This window comes from Xenopus laevis, chromosome 2L (genome assembly GCF_017654675.1).
Source record: "Xenopus laevis strain J_2021 chromosome 2L, Xenopus_laevis_v10.1, whole genome shotgun sequence".
NCBI lineage: Eukaryota > Metazoa > Chordata > Amphibia > Anura > Pipidae > Xenopus > Xenopus laevis.
The window spans coordinates 109351263-109371196 of record NC_054373.1 but is presented as its reverse complement, the minus strand read 5'-3'; the positions used below and the strand labels follow the sequence as shown (position 1 = coordinate 109371196).

The following is a 19934-nucleotide window of genomic DNA, read 5'->3' as shown; positions in this document are numbered from 1 at the left end:
GTCCGATCGACCGAATGACCAATCTCCGCGGGACGAAAATTACGCGACTCTCCACACACGGTCCGAAAATCGTACGAATCCTCGATTCCTACGAACGGATCTTTGCGTCTATGGTCAGCTTAACACTAAGAAGTGATTTACAAATCTATAAATCATTACAAAACATTTCAAGGAATACAATGCAAAGAAAGTTTAGAGGAAATCTAAGGTCAAAATTGCCTCATATATGATACTGCCATACAGTATATTTTAATGAATATATAAAAACATTAATTGATCTAATTTTATAAAATTTTAATTTTTTCCTGGTGAAACTTTCTCTGTAGTATCAAATCTAACATTACCAAATTAGTTATAATTTTGCTTAGCAAAATATACCATTGCCACTAAGGGTGTTTTTGCCATTTTTAGAAGTATTTAAAGCTACAAACCGTTTCTAGATTGTTTGGGCTGCTCAATCCGACAGTGATCTGGTTTTGCCACTTCCAGAATGTATATAGCATGTAGAAAATGAAGGTTCACTGGAGAGCAATTGTGTACAATTTCAATTGCTTTTATTCTGGGTGCATAGCACAACATGTTTCGGACCTCTTGGGTCCTTCCTCTGGTGCAGAATAAAAGCAATTTAAATTGAACACAATTGCTCTCCAGTGAACCTTCATTTTCTACATGTTTTTGCCATTTATATCAGCATTATTTCCTGAACCTCTCTTTTAATATATAACTGCATTTATTGTCGCATTTTCGAGTAGACCTTATTGGATCTCTTATCTGAAAGCCCAACATCCAGAAAGCTCTGACTTATGGGAAGGCCAGCTCGCATAGAGTACATTTTAGGCAAATCATTTTAATTATTTAAAATGATTTCTCCATAATAATAAAACAGTACCATATATTTCATGGTAACTAAGATGCGTACATTCATATTGGTGGCAAAACAAATGTATGTGGTTTATTTAATGTTTAAATGCTTTTAATAGGTTTATGTGTCTAACCCAGTCAGACTATATATTGTTTAAAACATGAATTCATGGTAATATCATGCAGTCATTTCACTGTTCCTCTTTGATAAGCAAATATCCATGATCATGTGTAGTTCAATAGATATGAATGAAAATATTGTAGTCATGTGTTTATCTCTAAGCTCAGCAAGTAAACACCCAATGCCTGATGGGGATAATAGTGATCAGCCTTTAAAAAATAGACCTTTGATGTCACCATATGAAAACGTTTACAAAGTCCAGAGATACTGACATTTTAACATGTTTAGTACTCTAATAGTGACCCTTTTCATTTTACAATTGAATCAAAAGTATCCTCATTATATAGTACAACAATGTTTGCCATGTCCAAAGTTATCTATGTACTTGGTATAATTAACATCAACTTATCTTTTATCCATAATAATAATAAATTGTAAAGGATGTGCGCCTGCACCAATTTGAATTTACAATTTTGCATGGTAAACTGTTATTTAATATTTTCTATGCAAAACTGTAATTTAATACTATGTATTTTAAGCACTTAAGCGTGATAGGAAACGCAAACTACAATGAGTGACCATAAAACAACCTGCTCTATTAAGTGCTCTGAAACAATCTGGTCTCATTATCCAAAGCATTATGTCTCTACCCTATTGGGTTTAAAGATGCACGTGAGGAAGGTCCTTCCTGTCTATATGTTTGTTTTGGTGCAGTATCCTTTGTCAGCAGTAGCAGAATCTTCCTTTAATTCAGGGAGTTTACTGGTTGTTACTCATTATTATGAAATAGTGGCAAGGTCATTAAAGTTCTGGGAGTAAAAATTTAATACAATTAGTTACAGGTGTAATGTCCCATAAAAAGTAGAGTTATGACTGGTGCTGTTGGCAGATCACTAAGGGGCAGATTTATCAAGGGTCGAATTTCGAAGTGGAAAATACTTCGAAATTCGACCATCGAATTGAATACTACGAAATTTGAAGTCGAATTCGTAGGATTTTTTGCATCGTACGATATTATTCAGATCGTAGTACGATTGTACGATCGTACTCCGATCGTACGATTTCCCTTCGAATACAAAAAACTTAGAAATATGCTCTGGAAGGTCCCCATAGGCTAACATAGCACTTCGGCAGGTTTAAGTTAGCGAAGTATTGAAGTCAAAGTTTTTTTAAAGAGATAGTACTTCGATTATCGAATGGTCGAATAGACGAATGATTTTACTTCGAATCGAAGGTCGAAGTCGTAGTAGCCTATTCAATGGTCAAAGTATCCAAAAATTACTTTGAATTTCGAATTTTTTAACTTAGAAAATTCCATCAATTTCACTTCGACCCTTGATAAATCTGCCCCTTAATCTCCCTCTACATCAGGCACTAAAACTCAAACTACAAGCTTTGATGGTAGGGCTCACTATGCCTGGAATATTCTGTGTACAAAAGTTCTAATAAGAAGAAAGGCTACATAAACATAAGAATTAATATATAGTACAGGTATGGGACCTGTTATCCAGAATGCTCGGGACCTGGGGTTTTCCGGATAACGGATCTTTCCATAATTTGGGTCTTCATGCCTTAAGTCTACTGGAAATTCATTTAAACCTCAAATAAAACCCAATAGGCTGGTTTTGCTTCCAATAAGGATTAATTATATCTTCGTTGGGATCAAGTACAAGCTACTGTTTTATTATTACAGAGAAAAAGTAAATAATTTTTAAAAATTTGGATTATTTAGATAAAATGTAGTCTATGGGAGACGGCCATTCCGTAATTCAGATCTTTCTGGATATCAGGTTTCCGGATAAGGGATCCTATACCTAACCTAATAATACATAACTATATAAGCTTCCTGGTCTCCAGTGTGGATTAGATTAATATAAAAACAGCCCTTCAGTCTCAAAGACACACAAACAACCGATTCCGATCTGAGACAGTAGGTCATAACTGGGATCATGCCTAACACAAAATCCAGTCCACTAATGACTGTGATTGAGACTTAAAAAGTATATACAGTGGTGTGAAAAACTATTTGCCCCCTTCCTGATTTCTTATTCTTTTGCATGTTTGTCACACAAAATGTTTCTGATCATCAAACACATTTAACTATTAGTCAAAGATAACACAAGTAAACACAAAATGCAGTTTTTAAATGAGGGTTTTTATTATTTAGGGAGAAAAGAAATCCAAACCTGTGTGAAAAAGTAATTGCCCCCTGAACCTAATAACTGGTTGGGCCACCCTTAGCAGCAATAACTGCAATCAAGCGTTTGCGATAACTTGCAACGAGTCTTTTACAGAGCTCTGGAGGAATTTTGGCCCACTCATCTTTGCAGAATTGTTGTAATTCAGCTTTATTTGAGGGTTTTCTAGCATGAACCGCCTTTTTAAGGTCATGCCACAACATCTCAATAGGATTCAGGTCAGGACTTTGACTAGGCCACTCCAAAGTCTTCATTTTGTTTTTCTTCAGCCATTCAGAGGTGGATTTGCTGGTGTGTTTTTGGGTCATTGTCCTGCTGCAGCACCCAAGATCGCTTCAGCTTGAGTTGACGAACAGATGGCCGGACATTCTCCTTCAGGATTTTTTGGTAGACAGTAGAATTCATGGTTCCATCTATCACAGCAAGTCTTCCAGGTCCTGAAGCAGCAAAACAACCCCAGACCATCACACTACCACCACCATATTTTACTGTTGGTATGATGTTCTTTTTCTGAAATGCTGTGTTACTTTTACGCCAGATGTAACGGGACGCGCACCTTCCAAAAAGTTCAACTTTTGTCTCGTCGGTCCACAAGGTATTTTCCCAAAAGTCTTGGCAATCATTGAGATGTTTTTTAGCAAAATTGAGACGAGCCTTAATGTTCTTTTTGCTTAAAAGTGGTTTGCGCCTTGGAAATCTGCTATGCAGGCCGTTTATGCCCAGTCTCTTTCTTATGGTGGAGTCGTGAACACTGACCTTAATTGAGGCAAGTGAGGCCTGCAGTTCTTTAGATGTTGTCCTGGGGTCTTTTGTGGCCTCTCGGATGAGTTGTCTCTGCGCTCTTGGGGTAATTTTGGTCGGCCGGCCACTCCTGGGAAGGTTCACCACTGTTCCATGTTTTTGCCATTTGTGGATAATGGCTCTCACTGTGGTTTGCTGGAGTCCCAAAGCTTTAGAAATGGCTTTATAACCTTTGAAATTGAACTCAGGTGTGATAAACCACAGTTAAGTTATTTTTTAACAAGGGGGCAATCACTTTTTCACACAGGCCCATGTAGATTTGGAGTTTTTTTTCTCCCTTAATAACGTAAACCTTCATTTAAAAACTGCATTTTGTGTTCAATTATGTTATCTTTGACTAATAGTTAACAGTTTTTGATGAGCAGAACATTTAAGTGTGACAAACATGCAAAAGAATAAGAAATCAGGAAGGAGGCAAATAGTTTTTCACACCGCTGTACATCACAACATTAATTTTGCTTCATTAAGGGACATGAATGAATGCTGCTTTGAAAGAGGGAGAATGGGCATAAATGTATCTACATATGACTACTGTCTATTTTAACTAGCCTACACATATATAATGCGTGTGTACATGTAATGCATTAAGCAAATCTTTACTGGGCCCTTAAAGGAAAACTATACCCCCATAAAACAGATGATCACATGTAAATAAACATGTAAATAAACTATTTTCATAAAAATATACTTTTTAGTAGTATGTACTAATTCAAAAATTGCCATACTAAGAAATAAGTATTCATTCTGGGGGTAAAGTTTTCCTTTAAGTTTAACTATGACTGTTCCACAATATCTTAAGCAAGCATTCCTAAGTGGCAGATTACTTTAAATACCATTGCGTATTAACAATTACAACATAATAGACCAGATTGCAAACTCTAGAAGATTAATTGATGTGAGATACTCAAAGCCAATTTTAATATACTGTCAACAATAAATTAAACTTTCCAGGTAAAAGACCAACCACAGCTTTGTTTAATATCTTTTGCATTTTTGTTTGGCTTTTAGTTATTTTGTCAGTGTCACTCTGTTTGTTGGATCAAGCAGCACAGGAAACCAGAAAGACTGAAAGTAGGACATTCCTTCTGCACCAGTGCATACACATTATACCACTGAAATCATACAAAATACCTTGTGGAATCTGCAGGGCCACTAGTTACTAAATACTATGGGGGAAATGTAATAATAGCTGTAAATTGGAAAAATTGAAGTTGAAGAATAAGAATTTCCAATTCCTTATTGTACTGCCAATTTCAATTGCACATAGTGCACTTTAATGCATGCTTGAATGTAGTGTACTCTTTTGGCACAAAAATAAAAAGTTCAGTAAGAAGCATTATTATATTGTGCACTGGTGCAAACTATAAAATTCAGCCTTTCTTCGACTGGCAGATGTGGTCACTAAACAGTTTCCATGTCTGCAAAAGCTAGATTAAATCTGTGCAGAGGGAAAATAGTTTGTTTAAAGGAAGACACTTTTCACATTGCAAATACAACTTTAACTGCATTACCCCATATATATTAGTCCTAATGCTAAACTTTCTAATACAGAGAGAATACCAAAAATGGTAGCACTCAGCTAGACAACACAGTTAAGGGTATCCCACAATCTGGAATGCATGTTAACCATTCACCACCATGCAGTACTCTTGTATTTATCCCTGAATAGGGTTTGACAAAAACTGTCCATGGGGGAAGTATGAACAGTTCAATACAACATAGTATTGCTGCCCTACCCTCATATAAAGCTTAGCATCAGTGTCCTACAAATCTTGCTGATGAAGATGTATTAAGCAGACACTTGCTCAAAGCCTTTTCCATCTGTTCAAGGGTTTTCTATTAGAGCCCCATGTCAAAAACTGGCCTATTTAGTATATCCAAAGCAGGGCAGAAAATAACCCACTTGTACTAGAGTCCAGCTAAAAGGATAAATTACATATAATTTATTGTGAGGAATATCAAGCTATGGGCCTTTGAACTGTTAACTACATTTCCCAGCATTCCACCAGGAGCCAAATGCTGTCAGGGAGTGCTGGGAAATTTAGTTCCTAATAACTGAGGAATTGCTGTTCACATATGTTCATTTCTTTTCCATAGACTGAAGAGACAGGTCTTTCTGCATTGCCCTGTCCCCCCTCCCATTGTAAAGTTAGAGTGTACTTTGTTAATCAGTTAACAATGGGCAATTATTAATTTAATGTCATAGAACACAGATGGCAGACCACTAAATAACCACAACGAAGTATTAATGTAGGTGTTTCTAATCATTAGTAGTGAGGTTCAATCACATTTCCATTAAGTTCAATAATAATGCAGATTTCATACCTGCAAGAGTTTGCTTCTCTCCGTCCATCACTGCAATGCAAAGGAACCCCAAGAAGAGATGCCATAGAAGTTGTTCCATTTTTTAAAATTGATTGGAGTAAGAAATATGTATGAGTGTCTGTGATTAATCAGATGAGTTATAAAAAAACCAAAGTACAAATCCTTAAGACACCAGACAAAAATACCCATTTAGTTTTGACACCATACAGGAGGAGAAATGACAGCTCTGTGTAACAGATGGGAACCAGGAGACAGTTTTTTAAGGTTTAATCTATGCAGTTAAGCTCTTTAGCGAGGCTTGTCATGGTGTGAGGAGACAGCCCATTTAGAGGTTGGGCATAGAGCACCTCCGGAATGGAAGCATCAGTTATTGGGACATCCATTGTTTTTGTTTACTCCATTTGTTCTCTTAATAGCTGCATTATTCAAAAGAGGCCTCTCCACATTCCCAATTACAACATATCAAACTTAACACAAAGAGCTAAAGCATGCTAGAAATGTTGATTGTCCCAGGCTACACTGGGCAAACTGTAGCTATTTAAATGTTTGGGACCCCTTTCAGATGTTTCCCATTCAAGTGAGAAAGAAGAGATAGGCACACACCCCATGAAATGGTGTAAATTAGGTGTCTGACAACGCATGTGCTTTTATAATTATGGCAAGCAATACTTTCAATGGGTATATTGCTGGTTTTCTTCAATGACAATGAATGTTGTAAAATGAAATGGCAATGGAAATATACATCTTTGGGCCCCAGTTATTGGTCTGTCTGTCCATGCCTCAATCTCCCCAGCCACATTCCAGCCCCTGCAAAACCCCTGTCTAACCTGTTGATAATGCATGTGACACTACAAGTGGCAGGACATTGTGTATTAGTAAATGAGCTCTTATGCCCTACTGGGCAGATGCAAAAACACCTGTTTGCAATGATATCTTGACTTTAAAGAGCAAGGGCACTAGAAGGCAGCAGAAATCAGACAAAAGATTAACTTAATGCCTGGCAATATTACAGTGCTTTAAGCAACGTCTATTTATGGCATCTGGTAGCAGTATTCTTGCACTTAGAATGTGACCTACTGCTAGTTAATGGGTGTCCCTAGCAGCTTGAAATCACATGTGTTATAATGGCATTATGAGCGCATGATTTTCAAAGAAATTATTTTACACAAATGACTCTCTCTGGTGTTTGTTACATATGCAACAATACTTTGTTACCCTAAGACCATCATTAATAAATGATGAAATGCACCCTAAGTAAAAATACCAAAATATAACAGAAATAGGCAACCTGTCGTCCTCCCACAGTTGTTAAATCCTTAGCTTTATTTGACAACTGAAGTCACACCTGTGTGCACCAAGTAAAACAGGTAATATGCGGGCCCATTTATTAATCCCACTACTTGTGATATCACTAACATTATTGTCAGGGCTACCATCAGGATGACAGGTGGGAGTCTAGTGTTTAACAATTATAGGTCTTTGACAGCCAATTATATTTGTGTAATAATCTGTGCTTACTTGATTATTTTCCACAAGGGAAAGGGAGCTTGGAATGAGAGAAGCAATGAGGTGCAATAAGAAAATGAAGAACAGATTCAAATAGATGGGCAGAGAAAGGGCACACAGTGGAGATAAACTTGAAGAAGGCTGGTGCAGAGAAATAGAAGACGAGGTAGTGAAATTAATTGACTGAGAAAGAGATGCTTTATGAATGTAACTGAATAAGTAAATTAGTGAAGTGGTTGGTACAAGGGTACAGTGAGGATAAACTACAAGAGAGGAAGAGAGAGATGTGGCTTAATTACATATATACATACAGAGAATAATATCCATGGAGAACAGACAGACGCACAAATCTGGCATAGTGCCGAGAGACTGGCGAATTGCTAATGTGGTGCCTCTATTCAAAAAAGGATCCCGTTCTCAGCCTCAAAACTATAGGCCAGTTAGTCTGATGTCAGTGATAGGAAAGCTTTTCGAAGGGTTAATAAAGGATAAGATACTGGACTTCATAGCAAATCATAATACTATGAGTTTGTGCCAGCATGGTTTTATGCGTAATAGATCTTGCCAGACTAACTTTATTTCTTTTTATGAGAAGGTAAGTAGAGACCTCGATTCTGGGATGGCAGTGGATGTGATTTACTTAGACTTTGCTAAAGCATTTGATACAGTGCGACACAAAAGGTTACTGGTTAAATTAAGGAATGTTGGCCTGGAACATAGTATTTGTACCTGGATAGAGAACTGGCTTAAAGATAGACTACAAAGAGTGGTGGTAAATGGAACATTTTCTAATTGGACCAGTGTTGTTAGTGGAGTACCGCAGGGCTCTGTACTAAGTCCCTTGCTTTTCAACTTGTTTATTAATGACCTGGAGGTGGGCATTGAAAGTACTGTTTCTATTTTTGCAGATGATACTAAATTTTGCAGAACTATAGGTTCCATGCAGGATGCTGCCACTTTGCAGAGTGATTTGTCTAAATTGGAAAACTGGGCAGCAAACTGGAAAATGAGGTTCAATGTTGATAAATGCAAGGTTATGCACTTTGGCAAAAATAATATAAATGCAAGTTATACACTAAATGACAGTGTGTTGGGAGTTTCCTTAAATGAGAAGGATCTAGAGGTCTTTGTAGATAACACGTTGTCTAATTCTGGGCAGTGTCATTCTGTGGCTACTAAAGAAAATAAAGTTCTGTCTTGCATAAAAAGGGCATTAAAGGAGAAGGAAAGGTTAAAACTAAGTAAGCTTTATCAGAAAGGTCCATCTAAATATACCAGTAAACCCCCAAAGTAGTGCTGCTCTGAGTCCCCTGTCAAAAGAAACACAGCATTTCTTTCCTTCTATTGTGTACACATGGGCTTCGGTATCAGACTTCCTGCTTTCAGCTTAAACCTCATTGCCCTGGGCAAGAGCATGCTCAGTTTGCTCCTCTTCCCCCCCCTCCCTTCTCTACTCTTATCTGAGCCCAGAGCAGGGAGAGACTCAGGCAGGATGTGATGTCACACCACATTAATACTGCAGCTCCTAAACTAAACAAACAGGGAGTTTCTAGAGCTTTTTACTCAGGTATGGTAAAACATTCTACAGAATAAATATAGCATTCTAGCTTGCACTATTGCAGCTAATCTATTGGCAATAAAATGCCTCCGTAGCTTTCCTTCTCCTTTAACTCAAGAGATGAAAACATAATTATGCCTCTTTATACTGTAGGTCCCTGTTAAGGCCTCATCTGGAGTATGCAGTGCAGTTTTGGACTCCAGTCCTTAAGAGGGATATAAATGAGCTGGAGAGAGTGCAGAGACGTGCAACTAAATTGGTTAGTGGGATGGAAGACTTAAATTATGTGGGTAGACTGTCACGGTTGGGGTTGTTTACTCTGGAAAAAAGGCGCTTGCAAGGGGACATGATTACACTTTACAAGTACATTAGAGGACATTATAGACAAATAGCAGGGGACCTTTTTACCCATAAAGTGGATCACCATACCAGAGGCCACCTCTTTAGACTAGAAGAAAAGAACTTTCATTTGAAGCAACGTAGGGGGTTCTTCACAGTCAGGACAGTGAGGTTGTGGAATGCACTGCCGGGTGATGTTGTGATGGCTGATTCAGTTAATGCCTTTAAGAATGGCTTGGATGATTTTTTGGACAGACATAATATCAAAGGCTATTGTGATACTAAGCTCTATAGTTAGTATAGGTATGTGTATATAGAATTTAATTAAAAGTAGGGAGGGGTATGTGTATGGATGCTGGGTTTTCATTTGGAGGGGTTAAACTTGATGGACTTTGACTTTTTTCAACCCAATTTAACTATGTAACTATGTAACTATCTGTAAAACATGGCGGAGGCAGTGTGATGGCTTGGGCGTGCATGGCTGCCAGTGGCACTAGGACACTAGTGTTTATCCATGATGTGACATAGGACAGAAACAGCCGAATGAATTCTGAGGTGTTCAGAGACATAGGGGCAAATTCACTAAGAATGGAAGTTGCGCCAGGCGCAACTTCGTCGCTCTTCGCCGCACTTCGCCAGGCGAATTTTCGCCAGCGCTCCGCAAATTCACTAAAATGCGAAGTTGCGCACAGGGGTAGCGAAAGAGTTGCGCTAGCGTTGTTTCGCTATATAAAGCGAAGTTGCGCTAACGAAGGCTAATTTGCATACGGCGCGAAATTCAAATTTCAATGGAGGAACACGTATCTGCACTACAAATGCCTAGAAAACCTTCAAGTCTGCAAATAAAAATTTTATTTTGCCCTACACATGTGCCCACTGTCTAGGTAAGTTGCCATGAGTCAGGAAAAGTAGGGGGGAGGAAGGGGAGCCCCAAAAAAATTTCGATCTTTTTCAGCCTATCAGCCATCATGTAGAAAACACGCCAGCGTTTTTTGGGACTTAGAAAAAATTTAGACTTTTTTTGAAACAATCCCTATCTACTCTATTGCGCTTCGCCAGGTCTGAGGTGGCGAAGGAAGTCTAGCGTAAAAGGTAGCATTCGCTACACTGCGTAAGTTAGTGAATTTGCGTAGTTTCGTCGCTAGCAAAGATTCGCCTGGTGTAAGGTTACGAAGTTACACTAGCGAAACTACGCCAGCGTTCGTTAGTGAATTTGCGCAGTAGCGAAAATGCCAAACGCTAGCGAATTAACGCTAGCGTTCGGCGCTTCGCGCCTTAGTGAATTTGCCCCATACGGTCTACTCAAATCCAGCTAAATGCAGTCAAATTGATTGGGAGGCGTTTCATAATAACCCAAAACGTACAGCCAAAGCAATCCAGGAGTTTATTAAAGCAAAGAAGGGGAATACTCTTCAATGGCCAAGTCAGTCACCTGATCTGAACCCAATTGAGCATGCATTTCACTTGTTGACAGAAAGGCCCACAAACAAACAGCAACTGAAAGCCGCTGCAGTAAAGGCCTGGAAGAGCATTAAAAAGGAGGAAACCCAGAATTTGGTGATGTCCATGAGTTCTTAAGACTTTAGGCTGTCATTGCGAGCAAAGGGTTTTCAACAAAGTATTAGTAATGAACATTTATAATGAACAGTTTATTAATTTGTCTACTTTTGAGCCCTGAAATGAAGCGATTCATAAACTGAATACCCTTAGCCCTCTCGGATTAACTGAATTTGAATCCTATTCACCATTTTTATGAATTACCCATCAGTCAATTGAGGGTAAACAACTGTTTTTTACTGCGCTTATTAATATATTTATTATAATGTTTTTCTAGTGTGTACCAATACATTATCTTCTTTCAGTATATTATGACTGCACCTTAATTTTCTTTTTTCTTCCATTTAATCCGTTTAAATGCTGTAAAGTGATGAAGTCTTGAGTCGTATATCCCCTTGTTATAGGTGGGCCAGAACCTTGTGGGCATTTACCTACCACATTGGTCATACTATAATGCGACGGCTCATTGGGGACACTCTAGGAACACCCCTACTTATATAGGGTGCGTATACCACTTGTGCGAATCAGTCCCTTTTTTTGGGGTGTTTAAAAAAAAAAACCTTAATCGTAATGATATAGAGTGTGTTAATAATTAAATTCACCATAGTGATGCGGATGGAGTTACTAATGAAATATATTGACCTACATCTTATGTGTACCTACTGTACCATGGGTGAGTCGGCCAAAAGAGGGGTTTCACACCCTGAGTTATTACAACAAGCGTGTAAGTGTGACGATTAATGAATTGACCATTAAACCTATGCGCCAACATAATGACACAACCTCAGACAGCCAACTATTACACTGGCTTTAGCTTTAGTCTCTAAGAACCTCGAACGGAACTGGCAACCATTCTTTTCTTTTGTTTTTTTTTCCTTTTCTCTCTTTTTTTCTTGCTTTTACTCTTTTTTATGTGGTTATCTGTGTAGATATTATTATTCACTTGCGGAAATTTATATATAAATAGTCCAAAAGCCTCTTGCACACCATTGACCATTAAGGACCCGGGTGCTTCCAAATTATGCTCTATCATATTTTATACAAAAATTGGGAGCACACCAGGATTTTTTTTAAAAAAATTTAACAAACCCATAATTTTGTCATCTTTAAAAACAGGCCAATGTTTAGGTCTCCTTCTAAGACCTTTATCAAGACCTCAGGTCCAACGTATGTGTATCAGAGAGAGGAGAGTGGATTGCCAAACATCTCTGATAAACAGCATTTTGATTTATGTATTTTATTGTTGTTGAAGGTGTTTTATATTTTAAGATTCACACAGTATTTTCTCCAGCATGTGCTCTGTGGCATTATACATACAGTGGTGTGAAAAACTATTTGCCCCCTTCCTGATTTCTTATTCTTTTGCATGTTTGTCACACTTAAATGTTTCTGCTCATCAAAAACCGTTAACTATTAGTCAAAGATAACATAATTGAACACAAAATGCAGTTTTTAAATGAAGGTTTACGTTATTAAGGGAGAAAAAAAACTCCAAATCTACATGGGCCTGTGTGAAAAAGTGATTGCTCCCCTTGTTAAAAAATAACTTAACTGTGGTTTATCACACCTGAGTTCAATTTCAAAGGTTATAAAGCCATTTCTAAAGCTTTGGGACTCCAGCGAACCACAGTGAGAGCCATTATCCACAAATGGCAAAAACATGGAACAGTGGTGAACCTTCCCAGGAGTGGCCGGCCGACCAAAATCATCCGAGAGGCCACAAAAGACCCCAGGACAACATCTAAAGAACTGCAGGCCTCACTTGCCTCAATTAAGGTCAGTGTTCACAACTCCACCATAAGAAAGAGACTGGGCAAAAACAACCTGCATGGCAGATTTCCAAGGCGCAAACCAGTTTTAAGCAAAAAGAACATTAAGGCTCGTCTCAATTTTGCTAAAAAACATCTCAATGATTGCCAAGACTTTTGGGAAAATACCTTGTGGACCGACGAGACAAAAGTTGAACTTTTTGGAAGGTGCACGTCCCGTTACATCTGGCGTAAAAGTAACACAGCATTTCAGAAAAAGAACATCATACCAACAGTAAAATATGGTGGTGGTAGCGTGATGGTCTGGGGTTGTTTTGCTGCTTCAGGACCTGGAAGACTTGCTGTGATAGATGGAACCATGAATTCTACTGTCTACCAAAAAATCCTTAAGGAGAATGTCTGGCCATCTGTTCGTCAACTCAAGCTGAAGCGATCTTGGGTGCTGCAGCAGGACAATGACCCAAAACACACCAGCAAATCCACCTCTGAATGGCTGAAGAAAAACAAAATGAAGACTTTGGAGTGGCCTAGTCAAAGTCCTGACCTGAATCCTATTGAGATGTTGTGGCATGACCTTAAAAAGGCGGTTCATGCTAGAAAACCCTCAAATAAAGCTGAATTACAACAATTCTGCAAAGATGAGTGGGCCAAAATTCCTCCAGAGCTCTGTAAAAGACTCGTTGCAAGTTATCGCAAACGCTTGATTGCAGTTATTGCTGCTAAGGGTGGCCCAACCAGTTATTAGGTTCAGGGGGCAATTGCTTTTTCACACAGGTTTGGATTTCTTTTCTCCCTAAAAAATAAAAATCCTCATTTAAAAACTGCATTTTGTGTTTACTTGTGTTATCTTTGACTAATAGTTAAATGTGTTTGATGATCAGAAACATTTTGTGTGACAAACATGCAAAAGAATAAGAAATCAGGAAGGGGGCAAATAGTTTTTCACACCACTGTATAACTGGCTCTGTATTTATTAGGACATATTCTGGGGGTATGACACATTGAATTGGAACCTTATTTGTCATGTTTTATTGCCATTATGCATGGAATTGGTACTGTTATTTATTTACTATGTGCCTCGGGTATAATATTCAATATATGGTTATGCTGATCGTATTACCAAAGTTCAAGGGGCTTTGATATGATTTTGCTTTGAAGCCCAGTATCTTCTAGCTATGCCACTGGGTATTATACAAGGATATGGCACTGTATTCTGGCAAAAGTTCTTAGGGTATTATCCATTAAACTTTATTTTCAGTTGGCATTATACATGACATTGACTCTGCATATATTCTGGCACATGTAGCATTTATGAAGCATTCTGGGTAATGATCTGACCCATTTCACCAAAAATTCACAGAATGGCAAAAATTTCCCGAAATGCATTGAAGTCAATGGGCGATTTTTTTTATGTACAATAATTTTCCCCACCGATTGGAGTCTAAGGATGTCATTTTCACTGTGAAACTTGGCAAAAAGTTCGCTCATCACTACTTCTGGAGTACTATGCATTAGAACAATGTGTTTTTTTTTTTGCTTGGGTGAATTTGCATGCAATTTGACTATAACACCAATCGTAGACGACATACCTTTAATTAGCCTCCCCATATGCTTATATTCCTTGGTTTTTCCCAAATTCATTAGCAAACAAGTTTATAAAAATGATGGATCTGGTACCTGATTCCAGTTTGCTGTGGATTCCCTGGTTTGACCTCCAGCCTTTTTCGAGACTTTTCTTGCCTGCTGCCTGCCGTAAAACCTTAGCATGTCTTATGGACCTTGCCTTTCTTCCTCCAGCCCTGACCATTCTGCCTCGTACCGGACTGATGTCTACCATTAGCCTTAAAGGGGAAGGAAATCTAGTTGGCGCAAAAACCCTCCCCCCTCCCGTGTGTTGCCCACCCTCCCTCCTCCCCCCTGGCCTACCTGTCCCGCTGGGCAAATGCCCCTAACTTGTTACTTACCCTTCTGCGCAGGTCCAGTCCAGGGAGTTCACAGACGACATCTTCTTCCACGCTTTGAACTGCGTTTTGGCGCATGCGCAGTAGGAGCATTTCGCCGGTACGGATCTACTGCGCATGCGCCAAAAGTCACAATGTACTTTTGGCACATGCGCAGTAGATCGTACCGGCAAAATGCTCCTACTGCGCATGTGTCGTTCAACGCAGGAAGAAGTTCGCGTGGAAGAAGATGTCGTCTGTGAACTCCCTGGACTGGACCTGCGCAGAAGGGTAAGTAACAAGTTATGGGCATTTGCCCAGCGGGACGCGTAGGCCAGGGGGGAGGAGGGAGGGTGGGCAACACACGGGAGGGGGGGAGGGTTTTTGCGCCAACTAGGTTTCCTTCCCCTTTAACACAGGCTTGTATTTGGAACCTATTGTTTCTCAGTTTGCTCCTTTATCACTCTAGAAGCTCTAGAGAGTTCCTAAACTCTTGTGTGATTTCTTCATTCAAATACCTTGGCTTCCTGATGATTGCTTTTTTCCTGACAGAACAAATAAATAGCTTGGTAGGTTTTACGTGCCAAGCTTTTTATTTTTTTTGAAAAACTCGGAAAAAAAAAAAAAGACCAGCAGGAAGCCATGGTGTTTTAATTAAGAAGTCACACTATTCCTAGACATCTAGGTGGTCTTAATTTAATTTGAGAGGAAATGGCCCTTTGATTGATAAATCTGGTTATGTTTTTTTAAAAGTGTCTGAACTCTGTACCTCTTTGCAGTAATTGAACAAGCTGTGATATTGTCTTTAGTTCTTGTTACATCAATTATGCATGTACTAAACCAGGGATCCCCGACCTTTTAAACCTGTGAGCAACATTCAGAAGTAAAAGGAGTTGGGGAGCAACACTAATGAAAAAATGTATTGGGGTGCCAAATAAGTGCTGTGATTGGACATTTTGCAGCCCCTATATGAATTGTCAATCTATATTGAGGCTCTGTTTGACAGTACACCTGGATTTTATGCAACCAAATATTGTGTCCAAGCCTGGAATTGAAGAATAAACACGTGCTTCGAGGCCATTCCAAGGGGTTGGAGAGTAACATGTTGCTCATGAGCTACTGGTTGGGAATCACTGTACTAAACTATGATGTAAGTATCTATTTACTTGATCATACATTATGATATTTAGACATTTTATCTTAGAGTTTCTTATGCATTCCAATAAAAATCAAGAACACTTCAAATTGCTTTTATAAAGCAAACATATAAATTGTGTCTGTATTTTAAGGAATGGTAATACCAAAAAATTAAAGCATTTTAATGTAATTAAAATGTAATGTACTGTTACTCTGCACTGGTACAACTGGTGTGGTTGCTTTACTATAGTTTATATAAACAAGCTACTGTGTAGCCATGAAGGCAGCCATTCAAAGCACAGGTGACAAAGCAAAAACAGTACCAGATGCACTCTGTAGAATCCCATTGTATTCTATTGTAGAGCTCATCTGTTATCTGCTAAGTAACCTGTTCCTTTTCTCCTTTTTTTAGCTTGAATGACCACCCCCATGGCTACACAATAGTATATTTACATAAACTATTGTTGTCTTTCTAAAGCAAACACAAAACTTTTACCAATGCACAGCAAAAATACATTATGGGGCCGATTCACTAAATTCGAGTGAAGGATTCGAAGTAAAAAAACTTCGAATTTCGAAGTATTTTTTGGGCTACTTCAACCATCGAATGGGCTACTTCGACCACGACCACGACTTTGAATCAAAGGATTCGAACTAAAAATCGTTCGACTATTCGACCATTCTATAGTCGAAGTACTGTCTCTTTAAAAAAAAACTTCGACCCCCTAGTTCGGCAGCTAAAAGCTACCGAAGTCAATGTTAGCCTATGGGGAAGGTCCCCATAGGCTTTAGTAAGTTTTTTTGATCGAAGGATATTCCTTCGATCGTTGGATTAAAATCCTTTGAATCGTTCGATTCGAAGGATTTTATCGTTCGATCGAAGGAATAATCCTTCGATCGTACGATCGCAGAATTTGCGCTAAATCCTTCAACTTCAATATTCGAAGTCGAAGGATTTCAATTCCTAGTCGAATATTGAGGGTTAATTAACTCTCGATATTCGACCCTTAATGAATCAGCCCCTATATTTTCACTACTTTAAAACTTTTTTATTTTTTGGTGTTACTTTAAATGGTAGCACCAAAGATTACCAGTGCAATCTGGTAGCATCACAGACTAACGTTTGACCTGTATGAAGTGGTTAAGAGATGCAAAAAAATATTGTTGGTGTCACATAGGATGCATTTATGTACGCATTCATATTAGCTCACTATAAAAATTAATGTTCCTGATTACAAATCTTTTGTAAACAATGCTATAGGCCAGTGGTTCCCAAAAGGTAGATTGCATCTTAGACTTTTTAACGAACTATTCATATTTCCTGACTGAAAGTTAGTGCAGATTAAAACCGATAAAGTTAAAACAAGCGGATAGATAAAAAAAAAAATTCAAATTAAGTAATTTTGGAAGGAATATAATCTGTAAACCCCTATAAAAAAAAAAAAAGAAAAAAAGATATATACTTAAATGGGTACTATCATTAAAATGACGATTTCGTACAAGCTTTACCTCATGGAAATTGAAGCTTTCTAAATATAATCAATTCATAATACTGCAATGTTTCTGAAATAATCAATATACACTTCCATATCCCCCTCTGAACAATCTGTCTCTCTATATGCAGCTTTGTGCCAAAGTCATAGTTTGCTCTAATGCACTGCTTAGGCAAAGTGAGCACACACACCAATAAATTTTATATAACTGTCAATCAAAATGTGACACCCACTCCTTAGGTAGAGAGACATATTTCTGAGAAGGAATAAGAATAGTTAAGAAAATTTTAATATCTGATTATATTTAGAATGTTTTTAATGTCCACAAGAAGCAGCTTATACTACATTTTCAGGATTGCAAATAGTATATGTTTTCTCTTTAAGTACAGAATCCAGAACAGCTTTCATCTCAAAACTTAGCATAATGATCATATTTTTGAAAACAGGATACTTAGACTTTAATAACAAATATCACAGCTTTTAATTTAAATAAAGTTTCTGGTTTATGGTATTTAAAATAATTACAAAACTTTTTTGTATCCTTTTACACAAACAATAAGGCAGACTGCATTCTAGCAATTTATGTGAAGAATTAACATTTCTTCCCACTGTTCCCATCTTGCTGTAAATGTAGTTTTAGGATCAAGTCTCTAATTTCTTCTCTTTTGCACTTTACTACAGTGAGGGGAAACCAGTCTTTTAAGTGTATTGGAGAATCAAAATTTTCAATAGGTTTCTATGAAATAAAATATGGAAAAAAGTGTTAGCAAAGCACTCACTATGCAAATCAGATGAGTTATTACTCACCTAGTGAAAGGGTCATTTAGCCTGGAAATAAATATAACTACAACTCTATACATACCTGAACAAAGCTCTCTACATACTGCAAAAGAAATAAGCCACAGTCTGTGCTGTTATTCTGCTTTGGAACTTTAGGATACAACTCTCGAAAATTGGACCTGCTGAACTCACGTGTGGTTTTTCGTTTGACTTCCCATTCCACCTTAAGATACCTAAAAAAAAAGAAAGAAAGTGATTAATGAAAAAACAAGAAAACTAGAATGCAAAGTCATAAAATGAAAAGCAACAATTTTTGTAATATCTTTTATCAGACTTTATATATTGAACAGGGATCTTTTTTTAAACCAACTAACCAATGGCAAGAGCATTGTCAATGTGAAGCAGCTAAGTGCATCACCGTGTAAGATAATAAAAACAAACACTGAAGTATAACACGAACGCCACAGTGGAATAGACTGCAATAACTTTCCATTCTGGACAATCAGAAACACCACAAATATGGCACACCTTCACAACTGTCTCCTAAAAACATGCATATCCGCTTTATTAAGATATGAATGATCTTTTATTAATATTTACAGTGATTCTCTCTCTCCACAATTAAATTTATCACCATGACCAAACACAAATGTGTTCTACTCTTACTAATACAGTGGAACATTAATTTTACATCCCCTGAGTTTTCCCTCATTTTACATTGTTGTTTTGTGGTCCAACATATATATTATGCATAATACATTTCCCTGATTCTACGCCATTTCTTTCTGGTTCCCTGAAAAATGTAAAATGGGGGGTTCTACTGTATGTCATTGTATAGTAAACAGGGCCGGATTTACATAGGGGGCGCCCCTAGGCCCACTACCGTTCGTCACCCCTGTCGCCTCCAGGGGGACAGGAGCAATGGGGATTGGCGCACGGGAAATTAAATAAATGATTGTCTCTCCAGCGCATCCCCAGTGTTTTTGAACCAATGTGAGTGTAGTTGGGCAGCATGCCGCCCCCCTAAAATCCTGCCGCCCTAGGCCCGGGCCTAGGTGGCCTTTCCACAAATCCGGGCCTGATAGTAAATGGCTCAATATATAATATGTCTGTTTTCTCAGTTGTCCATATAAAGCACTATCTACCATCAGTTTTGTGTCAGTTTCAGGGACAATGGAAGGTAAATGAAAGGTTTAGGCTGAATTCACTGAAGGCATGAATAAAGAGATACCTAATTTAGGATTATTATTCCTTAGTAATTATAACAACAATGTAGAAAATAGAGATAATACTGGCTCTGTCCGTGGTTAAGAGAAGCATATGTTTAGAACTAATATTACTCACTCTCTTAAAACTTGCACAGTAGTCTGAACAGATGCAGTTTTCAAAGAATCAAAGATCAGAAGGCATGGTCTGGAAAATACAAAATCACATATTAACACTTCTACAAAAAAGGCACAGTTAGACAGGAATTCCAAATTGTGTTTCTGTGCGGTGGCTTTTTTTGTGCATTCCAATGCATTCAAATGCAGACGTTAGCTGACAGCAG

General features: G+C 38.1%; 2 protein-coding genes across 11 annotated transcripts in view; both read right to left on the bottom strand.

The window, feature by feature from the left end:
• Positions 1-8220, bottom strand: part of LOC108708376 (interphotoreceptor matrix proteoglycan 2) — a 61920-nt gene extending 53700 nt beyond the window's left edge. Inside the window, exon 1 of the mRNA XM_041582305.1 lies at positions 6307-8220. Within this exon, the coding sequence (XP_041438239.1) occupies positions 6307-6385 (79 nt within the window). The 5' untranslated portion in view covers positions 6386-8220. The remainder of the gene's footprint in view (positions 1-6306) is intronic.
• A 9683-nt stretch (positions 8221-17903) lies between these two features.
• senp7.L (SUMO specific peptidase 7 L homeolog) overlaps positions 17904-19934 on the bottom strand; it is a 47345-nt gene continuing 45314 nt past the window's right edge. For 9 of the 10 annotated variants that reach the window (XM_041580806.1, XM_041580808.1, XM_041580807.1 and 6 more), the window contains 3 exons: positions 19730-19798; positions 18468-18618; positions 17904-18341 (listed from right to left, as the gene is read on the bottom strand). In XM_041580806.1, coding sequence (XP_041436740.1) covers positions 18198-18341; positions 18468-18618; positions 19730-19798 — 364 coding nt within the window. In that variant the 3' untranslated portion in view covers positions 17904-18197. The remainder of the gene's footprint in view (positions 18342-18467; positions 18619-19729; positions 19799-19934) is intronic. The other variant, NM_001141957.1, reaches the window with a different exon arrangement.